The sequence below is a fragment of the Ambystoma mexicanum genome, chromosome 6p (assembly GCF_040938575.1).
Source record: "Ambystoma mexicanum isolate Mex_15411 chromosome 6p, UKY_AmexF1_1, whole genome shotgun sequence".
NCBI lineage: Eukaryota > Metazoa > Chordata > Amphibia > Caudata > Ambystomatidae > Ambystoma > Ambystoma mexicanum.
Window position 1 is genome coordinate 474958069 of NC_090935.1, and position 12030 is coordinate 474970098.

The 12030-nt window shown below is 44.4% G+C and overlaps 1 protein-coding gene across 1 annotated transcript in view; it reads right to left on the bottom strand.

The window, feature by feature from the left end:
• Window positions 1-12030, bottom strand: part of CDC20B (cell division cycle 20B) — a 223166-nt gene that overhangs the window by 50669 nt on the left and 160467 nt on the right. The window contains exon 8 of the mRNA XM_069626486.1: window positions 7194-7390. Within this exon, the coding sequence (XP_069482587.1) occupies window positions 7194-7390 (197 nt within the window). The remainder of the gene's footprint in view (window positions 1-7193; window positions 7391-12030) is intronic.

A 12030-nucleotide genomic window follows, 5' to 3' on the forward strand; every position in this document is an offset into this window, starting at 1 on the left:
TTCTTTAGCTCTTGATTTTTATATAGAACAAGTTTTCAATAGAGATCTATTGCCGATGCCTGTCTGCATTGGCAGGTGAACGCAATATTCCCAGCTCCTTCTGATCATCCGTACAATTGTCACTCAATTCAACAATTCAACACTCAAAAACAGAACCCAACATGTTTCTTTCCTTGTTACTTAACACAGTTGACTAGAAAATTCTTCAGGGTATGGTATGTACTAAAACAGTTTACTATGCATATATCTTTCTGGTCTTCTTAAGCTCTTTGGTGAGTGATCTTTTATTCCACTCCCTTCTATCTTTCTTGGCCAGACCACCGAAAGGATATCTTCTTACTCATGCATATGGACTCTCTATCTTTTCCAACCTTCTTACAGTGCGTTTGTATCTGGGTTTCTTTTTTCGATCTGGATAACAGTCAGATCACAGTCTTCCTTAGATCCCCAGGTATCTTTCCTCAAAATATTTCACTCTTCAGGGTGTACCAAGGCTTAGATGCAGCCAGGTGCCTTTAAGGGTTCCAATCTTCCTTTGGTACCCAATTATCTCTCCTCGGGTTCTTTTCTCAAAACTCTACAGAATGGGCAGATCTGAAAAACGCAGTGCAGCTAGTCACTTTCATGGGTGCCGATCGCCGCTCCTTACACCAACGAGAAAATTCTCATCCGATGGTCCGCGCATCTACAGGCTGGCTCCTTCTCTCTTTCTCAGGCTTCATCTTTATGATTGGGGTTGATGAATAATTGCACTGCCCAAAGTTGGAGTTCATCCACCTCTCTAAATGTGGTGGTTCACCTGCTTGTGAAAGATATCCCGAACTCCCATGAACTGGCCATCGGCATCCATTTCAGGAAGAGAGGTACCGATGGTGCCTCAGCAACTGGAAGTTGATCGTTAGTGAATAACTCCTCGTTCGCTTCAAGCCAATAGGAATTTTGAAATGTTTATGAGGACGCTGAATAAGACCTTACGCATAGCTAAGGAGCAGAATGATGATGTGCCAAGTACTGGTTTCTGTCTGAGTATCGCACCATGTCCGTTTACAGGGGTGTCACTGCCAGAAGCCCTCATCAAGATTCTGATTCAATCTTCCATCTCACCGCGCCACACCGGGATTGTCACAGAAGTTGAATGCGACGTGGTCAACAGACGGAAGCAAGGTGATCGAAGATGAGAGGACAGACTCTGTAGCATGTGGCCACAGATGATTCATGGGGGGCAATGCTCTGGTGAAGATCTACCAGCATCATATAAAGCAGACCGTGCCGATTGAGCCCCATCCTCTAGTAGCGGTCTCTACCAAATGGTCCATGGTGAAGGCAAATCAATGTTACCAGCAATGCCAGCCTCCTAAATGGCAAAAGAGCTTCTGAGCAGCTCACTGTCTACTTTCAGAGGCACGATGAAGTGAGGCAGAGAGTGGAGAAGAACTGCCATAAGGGGAGGAACAGGACAGTACTCCCTCAGCAGGGGGGCTCCTGTCAGGGGCCAATCAGTAGGACTTCCCAATGCCCTCAGGAGGTTGTTACTTCTAATTAGCATACTACCTCACACTACAATTGAAACCGTAGCTCACACCGCAACACTCACTTTAAATATCTGCTAGACTAAGTGAGCATTTTAGTTAGATTGAGTCATATGAAGTAGTGGTGCAGTGTGAGTAAAGCTTTCAATTTTAAAGTGAAGAAACATGTTTACGTTACTGAAATATTTAGTTTGCCATATGTGTTTGTAGCAAGGTTGGCACTGACAATCTATATCATTTACCAATCATTCAAGACTTCACTTGTGCATAGTTTTGTTGTTTTGGAAGCAATCTTAATGTTGTCATGTCCAACGTTTGTCCAACATTTGTAGAATATATGTTTATCAGGAAAGACATTAAGGTAAAACGTTCACATTAAATTCGCAATTTTGCCAGTTGTAAAATGTTTAAAATTAATTATGCGACATCGTGAAGTTGCAAAGGTGGGAACTCTGCTCAGTTCCGCAGGCAGAATTTAATCTTACCAGATCACTAATTGTAACTTTCATTAGCAAAAGAAACAGTATTAGATAAAGGCTAATATATCTCTCTACATATTTTTTGAAAGCATATCATTTTGTCTGTAGCAAACTATTAGTAACTCTGTGTGAACAGTTATGTTTGTTCTGGCATATTAGCCGTAAATGTGAGCATGGTTTCAATCTTCTAACTTTTCACATCTTGATTACAACATTTTCAAGTTTCGGTATGGTTTAGACCAACTGCCAAACAGAACACCTGCTTGTAACTAGCCCCGAATTGACACACGCCCTTGTTCTGAGCTCCTCTGAATTTCTCATACTTTGTATACAACATTTTGACCATTTGAACATCAGCTGAAACATTTTTGGCAGCAACAACTCCCTACAAAGTTGGAGATGTTCAACCTGGACCCACTTCTCAAACTTCGGGAGATTTGAGTTTTGCCCTAAGCATTGTATCCATGCTTCCTCACTAACACCTCTCTTTACCAAGGCATGAAGCTCCTCGGCTCTGAATCAATGTTCACGAGGGTCAACGCTCCTCTCATGCCTACCTTGCATTTGGTGAAAGTTCTCATTATCAAGTCTATCAGCTGACGTAAAGCCAATTCATTCACTCTGGATTCAGGGTTTAGAAGAGGACAGAAACTGTCGCGATCTGCGCCCATGGACAAAAGGTGTTAGTGTGACTTTTTCATGTCAAATTTGTCAACTGCTACCGGCACGATTGTCCATGGGGTTGTTGCTTGAGGGATTTAAACACAGATTTACCGTTGTTCACTGTGCTTATGATAAAAGTCATGTGATAGAAAGCGGTGGGCCAGGTGTGTGTGGAGTTCAGGCGTCTCTTCGTTCACCTTGGTTGACCAATGGGCAAGTAGGACCCTGCTCGCATTGCCGTTACAGCTATTAAAGTAATGGGGCATGCATGAAGATGTGTTGCATGGAAGGCCAGTAATGTGTTAAAACTGAAGGCAGACAACACTGTTTTAAGAATAATTGATATAAAAGGTGGCTAAGTATGTGGCAAGGGTCAGTCGCCCAGTTAGCGATTGAAGGGGCATCATTATTGCACGTTTGTAAACTGTACAAGCCAGTAGAGTTCAGGGGCTGAAATCTCAACAAGCCCTCTGCGCGCTATACCAGTTCGCATAGCCCGCAGATTGACCAATCACGTCACTGAAAACACCACTAGGGTGTTCTAATGTTAGCTATTGTCAGGCCAGATGTTTTACCTTTTAATGCTCTGCAAGTCCATCTGCTTTTAGCCATTAGGAGCCCAAATAGTTCACAGCTTTGTGGCAACCAAGCTTTAGTGGGGAAACTCTTGTTCTAATAAAAAAAAAAGAAATGCAATTCAGTAACTTTAATTGTTTCTGCAAAGAAACAATTATTTTTACTTTCCCGTCATGAGTTTGTGGTCTGTCGCACTGAGCTTCAGAGTAATTTTGCAACTTCACCAGCACACACCACCAACAAATGAGCGCCAACCAACACGGGGTGATCATGACATGTTCAAGGGGTTTGAGATAAAAGTGGCAGTTTATTATTTTGAAGTGAAAAAATAATCTGTGCGATAGCGGTCATTTAAGTATATGTTGTGCAAAAAGTCACACGCTTTCATTTTAGTTTTGGCTGCTGAGTTGAGCTTTGGCACCAACTGAAGGAAGGGCAGGGTATTGCTATAGAAGAGATAAAGGACTGTGGGATGTAGCCACGAATACACCCATTGTTATTTTGTGTTTGACTTTCAGCAACCTGGAATCACTTTGTAATGCTTGACTGAGCTTACCTTAGCTACTTTCCAAGTCACATTAAGTTGATTTTCTGTAAAAAAAACTTTGTGTACTCTGAAGCACCTAATGGATTTTAGGAAGTGAAGGGCAATAGGTTCTACGACATATTCACACTACTCATTCTTCTCACTACTATGTGATGGCAATAAAGCTAACGTTATGCCCCTGTGAAAAACCTGACAGTTTATTTTCAATTCAAATGCCATTGTTTCTACAATGTTGGGTGATTCTGGAATAAGTTATTGTCAACATGAAGAACCAGCTACGTTTTTAATAGTAAAAACGTTATATCTATTACAAGCAGAAGCATTGAGTTATCTGGAATTGCATGGACAACCATGTTACCACGGCACCAACCACTGCACAAAGGACATGAGATATTTTGTTTTATTTACTATTTTGTGGAAACTGCTAACCAGTACCAAGCAACATTGCAAACAAGATATGGATTTATGGATGGCGATGTGACTGTCGCCACATGCTAAATGCCATTATTTATATTCCAGCTGTCCCCAATACATGTTATGTCATCTTGCATTTGTATAGCCCTTACTGCCATACTTCTTGCGTTGAAACGCTTTTGCCTGTTAGGGAGGCAAAGGAGGAGTATGATAGAACGTTCAGTGGTGGGAGGGAGGAGCAAAGTCTGGTAGATAGTTGTGATGAGGTCGAGGGATAGACAAGATGCACAGGAAGGTATGAAAAGGTGTAAGAGCTATGTGTAGAACTGGAGCAAATTGATCAGGGCGCTCAACTGTATTCTATGGGGTGCAGCACCCAAAGGAGAGATAGAGGGAGAAGAGGTGTTCACTGCGCCAGAGGGAATGTCTGGCATATACTCACTGCATGGTGAGCTTGGGCATGTTGATGCCATGCTCAAGAAAATGCAAACGGAAAACCCCTTCTGCTTACTGCCCTAGGCCCACAACAACATTTGGCAGGGGTTGTATGGCTGTGTGCACATTTTTGCATCAGCTCCCTGAAATGCGAGCAAAATAACTCTCATATTTTGGTTCCTCATTTACTCATATCATGGTTACCAAAACCTTAGGTATGTGCGCAAGGTGCTTAAGAACACCAAGCCTGTCTGTGGTTTAGCTGTGGTCAGACTTCTGAGCCATCCACAAGGTCATAGTGAGCCACGGCATGCAGAAACCATGGCCAAGAAAACAGTGTGAAAGGCACCTCTATTCATACCCCTGAGCCCTGAATGCCATACATGGCCAGGTTCTATAGGTGGGAAGGCTGGAAGGAAATATGGCCACATGTAACAGAGGGAGATGGTGACAAAACTGTGAATGGAAGATACTAATAACATCTACGCTTCAGCATAGACACAAGGGTAATGAGCCTTGACGCGTTTATAGTCATCCAGAAGGTGGACCAAAAACAATATTGCCTGTATTTCTACATCTAGCACATGGTATGAGTATATGGGAATCTGATGTCAGTACTTGGGACTATGCTGTCCACACCTGGCATTTGGTGCGAGTGGCTGGCATATCATGCCAGTAACTGTCACATGACAGGAGTACATGGGCATACCACTGCACAACTGCAATATGCTATCCTCGCATGTTATGGTAGTATCTGAGCATGTAATGGCAGTACCTGGCACACTGCCTGGGTACCTGGGAATATACATGGCGGTTCCATGTCTTTCCATCGAAAATGTTTCATCTACAGTTTTCCATTGAATATTTTGTAACGAAAAAATGTTCATCAAATGCATTTTTTGGGGGAGGCGGGGGGGGTCCCACACACCCCCGTTTATAAACTTTAAAAAGCCACCTAAAACATTTCCCAAATAAAATTAACCCTTTACCCCACACAAAAATGCATTCAATTAACATTTTTTCGTTGCAAAATATTCGATGAAAAATGTTCAGATTAAACTTTTTCGAAGCAAAGACTAGATCCCATACATGGCATATGACGACAACATCTGCCAAATGACTTCTGTAGCTGTGCATATTTTGGGAACATCTGGCAAACGATGCAAGGAGATGGGTATATATTTGCAATAGTAATCAAATGGTGTGAGTATTGGGACACATGTTGCCAATGTGTGCCATTGATGTCAATAACTGCCAACACAAAAACGTTTTTATCCTATACAACAGCCCAACAATTCCTTTCCAATACTTATTTCATAGAGTTCTAAAATATAGGAAAGATTTGATAATTTTGAAGAAATAAACCTAGTTGCTAGATCCCATTTCAGAGACAACTACAGCAATTGTGACCTGATGTTTGCTTGCAAGGGGTTGCCAAGTTCCAGCTAGTATGTGTGGAGAAGGCTTTGAAGTTAGTTCAGCGGAAACGATTATTTCGTGGTCCTTTTTCTTTTAATGCTTGTGTTTACCAAATCTGTTGCCCAAATCTGTAACTTCCGTCTACACCTTGCATAAAGATTCAGGGCAACTAATGAGTAGTCTCAAAGCTACATCACTGGGGTCTGCAACCTGTAGATCTCCAAATGTTTTAGACTACGAATCCAGCGATCCCTCGCCATAGCCTCTGCCAGCTACGGCTGATGCAAGCTCATCTAGAAGGCCAAAGGCTGCAGAGCCCTGAGACGGCATAGATTAGCCAACTTTACGCCAGATGGGCATCTGGTCACACAGACTGACCCCACAGACTGGCCACTAGGAGCTCCTGACTCCAACACATTGGCTTTTCCGGTCTCCCACCACTCACCCACACTCATGCCAGACTGAGTGGTTCTAAGTCGGGTACAAACAACGACGGGACTAAACCTCATCCTGGAGTCAGGAGGTGCTCGGATAATGCTTGGCGCCAAGAGCTGGAGAACATGAGTTCCTATTAAACTTCCTAAAACCAGTGCACAGTTGCCACTGTGTACTCTGGCTATTGTGAGAACATCCGCATGGTTTCCAAGGGATTCACGCTACAGCAAGAATCCCATAGAAGTAAGGAAAAGGATATTAGAGTTTGCTGCTGATGCTTGTGCTGTCTCTGCCCTTTTAGTAATACGCTTGGTTTTGCAAAAGGTGAAGCACCGGTTACATGTCTTTATAACGAAACCCTTTATCAAGAATGCACTTATATTGAATATTTTATGACAAAAACTATAAACACATTTTTTTTGGGGGTCCCCCCCAAACCATTGTTTCCCACCCCTAAAAACTCACCCTAACCGTTTCCCCACAAGATGTAAACCTTTACCCCACCCCTAAATGCATTCTTCATAAACATTTGCATTATAAAACATTCGATATAAGATCATTCTTCATAATATTTTCGATATAAACACTGCATACCGAAGCACCCTGGTATAATACACCTTAGACACGAACAGTTGTGCGCCCGGGGGCAGCACCTCAGGCATAGACAGAAACGGGAGTATGAATTGCAGTCAGTACTTGCACTTCTCCATCACTGGTGCCCACGGCCAGGCACGTGCCTTCATTTATCCAGGAAACAGAGGAGATGTACTTGGAGCTCGAGCTCAGGGTGATGCGTCCAATGGCTTCACAGCTTCCTGCGTCCCAGACGTGGGCCGAGGAGTCCAGCGCAAGAGCCACGAGGTTCGCAGAATTCCAGTCCATCAGGTTCAGATCTAGAAGAGAGGCACCAGCGGGTTAAGGCACGCACTGCTGTGGGGAAGTGTTCTCAAAAGTAAAGCAAGAGAGGGAGAACATTTCCTTGCAGGCACCAAGGAAAACACTAGACAAATCTATTAGCAGGTACATTGATAACAGAAAATCCCTGAAGAAATGGGCAGCTATCGGCGTACAGGGGCATACCAACCTCACAATTACAGAGGGCGCAGTGAAACTCCAATACATGAATGAGGAGGCGGTGTGTCATGAGCCTCACACGTGTTGTTATGTTGAAGTATAGAGGGAAAGTCTCATTTTAAAACGAGTGACCATTCAGCTATGTGCTTCACGGCTACATTTTTCGTTATGCAATTGACTCTTGTAAAAGAATTGAGTCTGAAAAAATCAGCATGTTTGTATTCACTGTTAGCGCTATGAGGCTACATATCAAGGCGGAGCGCTCTAAAGGGGATAGAGGAGAAAGAAATGGGAAGGAGTTTTCAGACATCAAGGGGATAAATGCCTGTAGGCCAGTAGGTCCCGCCATGCCCTCAGATTCAACAGTGGGAGTTGGCCAAACCGAACTGTGTATATTAACATCTAGTCTTGGCCTGCAATATAAAACCTAGGGGTGCGCCTTGCTCATACTAGGTCTTAAAGATAAAATAATCCACCAACACCTGGCCAGAAACCACCGCAGCTTCCAGAGCCAGCATGCAGCCAGCCATCCCTCTGGTGCTCCTTAGCAAGCTGCAGCAAGGGTCTGGTTATGAGCCAGGCCTCGACCAACTTTCACACTACTCAGCCATTGTATCACTACCCCCCTTTCTAACGTGGAGCGGTTCATTATGGCCTCTATAATTTGACCAAAGCATCACTGGTCCCAACTCCAGGAACCCTTCTATGCGAGTTATGCGCACAACCTAGCATCTGGTTTCAAGAAGAATGTTCTGCTGCTGCGAGGTCAAGCAAGGTGTGCTTTCACAAACACCTGCAGCCTAACATGTTGACAACACACCCTAGACCTGCTAAAGGTGGAAGGCCTCGGGCACAGTGCAGCCTCATTTGGTGAGAAGAGTCTGAGCCGCGCGACCCTCATGCTCTCTAGAGTGTTGCGTTCTGAACATATTGTCCTCTCCGTCCATTGCTACCACTGAACATGCGTCCCAAATAATCATACTAGTAATCCTGTTGCAGATGGATTCTCTTTAGCACTGGATTCAGTATGGTCCCCTTCTTGGACTCTTTCTCATGACCATTAGCTTACATCTCTCAGACTTAAAGGGTAGGGACATTTACTCTTAAAATGGCGCCCTATAAGGCTTCATAACAGTCAGAGCTGTCCCTGGTGCTGCCGGAAGATGAATGTCATCGGCAAAGAGGAGTAAAGGCACGTTCTCTTGCTTGCCCTGGGAATGTCCTGTCTGCATCAGGCCATCCATCACCTGCTTGAATGAGTGAAGGTCCATGACAGCATTAAGGGCTGCCTCAACCTTGGGGGAACTCCCTACTGTGGATATGAATGAAATACAGCCGAGGATAGGGGTCCTATCCCAAAGCACACTTTGCACCATCAGCGCCCCTCTCTTCTGGCGTCCACATTGCCCACATAAGTATTGCTGCCAGAATACACTGACCCCGTTAGGGCATCTTCTTACCCTTTTGCTTCCCCCAAATCCCGGACCTTCAGCTCTATTCAGGCAGAGGCGGTGTCCTGAGCAAGGCCTCTTCAGTAAATGTTGGAGAGTTGGACCTTTATCTGAGATGCAACATGACATGAGTGCCTGTTCAGAGAGTGACCAGTGGATGGTATGGTTGGACATGGAGTACACTCAAGACATATGTAGGAGAGCCGATGGATGGCTGCGTGGAACTCCTTCCAGGGAATAAGGTTGAAGTGAGTTTTTGGGATTTACCATGTAAGAGATACAGTCAGCTTCTGTCAGGGCTTGGTGCTGGGAGTCAGGAGCTGTGATGACCTGACTGGGTCAGGCGTTTTGTCTATATTTGTTTAAATAGTTTTAGGCAGACTGACACCCATAGAAAGCGTTCCAATGGGGTTCTCTCATCATCGCTCAGTGGAGAGAGGGGGCAGAGGGGACAAACAAGGGTAAAGCAAAATAAGTAAGGGGATAAGAATTGAAGGAAGAAAGAACACGCAGTCTAACAGATGATAGACACTGCATGGCCTGCCTAGTTTGCGTTTTTCAGATGTACTGAACTGTATCCTTGCTTATCCACTATGTTTCTCTGTGTCTTTTCTATGTCTTTTATGTTATTGCTTTTATCTCGAGCACTTCTGTTGGTTGACATTTACTGTAGTCAGCACACCGTCCATTAAATGGTTTTCTTACTTTATTTCTAACACCATTCAGCTACATTCGCATAGCATGGCATCTAGACTTAAGAGTCCTTTATTTTTAATTGTATTTTTGGATTTGGCACATTTTATTTAATGGCACACAGTGCCACCATATGTAGTAAAAGCTTCGCTACACAGGGAAAAGTGAGAAAGGTGATGGCGTGCTGGAAACCAGGATAACTGGTTACCCTGGCAACTGGGTGCATGCATGTACATACAAAAGCACCATTTGGTAATGTATACTAACTCACGTCAATTAAACCAATGTGCAGGATTCTGCATTCATTGGGCCAATCCAGAGCTGCCTTTGGAATCATGTCCTTTCATCCTTCCTTTGTCCCCACTCAGCCTCCCAGCCCAGGTGTACATAGCCACATAGTGCTCGGCCTTGCCCCCTGTGACTGTCTTCTCACCCCCGTTCCTCTCTCCGACCCTATTAGTCTTTTCAGAACTGCTGTCCCAAGACAGTTACCTTACAAAACAAAATATAACCTGTTCCTGATCATGACTCTCACATCACTGTTATGATTTCAAGCGTGTTTGTGGGCCTCTGTTTAAAGGAAGTTGTTAGTTTGGCGCAAGCAAGCCCAAACGCCATTAGAAAGAGAGAAAGAGACCAAAACACGTGTGAAAATAGAACAATGGAGAGAGTCGGACAGGCAACATTATTTTCCCTCCAAACTGTAATTAGTGCATTTATCTGTGGGGTAGAGAAGCAGGATGCCAGGTAGGGATATTCTGCTCTGGGGAGTTTTACAGGTTTATACCCTTGCCCCTTTAAGACAGTACAGTGGTCCCCTCAAACAGACCATGTGGGAAGGAACACGTGGGTGAGGGGAGGAAGGGAAGTGAGGGGAGGAAGGGAAGTGAGGTGAGGAAAGAGGTCAGTTCCAGTATGCACGGTGGGCCGTTAGGAAGCACTAAATAAAGTGCAGGTCTCTATTGTAAAACATCCCAAGTCAGAGTGGTTTATGAGTCCTTCATTTACTTCATTCCAAGATCTAACAAGGAGTCAACCACCCCACTAACATATCCAAGCCCCTATTCCTCCACATCCTGACCCTTTTCATCCAATCCCAAACCCACACCCTTTCTCCCTATCCGACCACACCACCCCATCACTCCACACCGACCCACACCAGTCAGTCATCCCACCCCATCCCATCACAATATCTCATCACTCCACCCCATTGCATTACTCCAACCCGTCCCATTGAATCAACTCACACCATCAACTCAGTCCATCACTACACCTCGTTACCCCACCCCACCCCTTCCCAACACTGCACCCCACTCCATCAAAACACCACACATCATCACCACATCCCATCACCCCACCATCCCCACCCCATCCCATTATGAAACCACATTACCCACACCCCATAACGCCACCAAACCTAGAATGGGTGTAAATACCTTGGACTTCGGTGGCACAACATTGTATGCCATTGTCTCCTCTGTTTGCATTTGCTCCTCTGACAACATTCCCCCCACCTCAAGACGACATCCTGCTGCAAGTCCTGTAAAACGCAGAACTTTTCCTCTTGCTATCTCTTCAATGCTGAAGTCAGGACATTTTAACCTTTTCAACTAAAAGTGGCCCCTGCACCTTCAGGCCCTTGTGACAAAGAAAACTCAATAGCCTTTCTTAAGTGGTCATATAGGGTTTGAATGTCCATGCTTGGTGCCTTTCTTTATTCTGCTGTGAAGAGGACAACGCACGTTCCCTTGATAATCTGCAGCCACACACACCCTGCCAGTGGCGGCATAAGATTTTGGTGGTGGGGTAGAGGGCGGATCGCTCCTGAGGAGCACCATGATTATAAATGAGTCACGGTCAGTGAGGCCTCCAAATGTGCACTCGTCACTAGCCATAGTGACTCTTGGTGAGGTGTGATTGGTGTATGTGGAGAATCTGTGAGGGTGAGTGACTTCTTAGGCATGAATAGTATCTTGCACTTGACATTTTTGCACCTGCGGTCACTCACAGCCAGTGATTTCTTTCACTGGAGAGGCCTATGCATTTCCCCCAACTAGTGTGAATGACCAAGTGTAGAGAGGAAGCTCAAAATACCGCAAGTGGTGTGCTCCCCTCAAGGAACATTTTTAAATAACGATTTGAAATGGTGCATTTTACAGCGACAATTTTTGAGAAACAAACAGTTAAAAGCCAATGTACAATTCGTTCTGTAAAGTGACATGTGAAATGACTATTTTCTGAGGAGGGGCCGATACATTTCCCAAATATTTTAAAATAATCTGATAAAAAGGTGCCGTTTACAGTGCAATTTATGA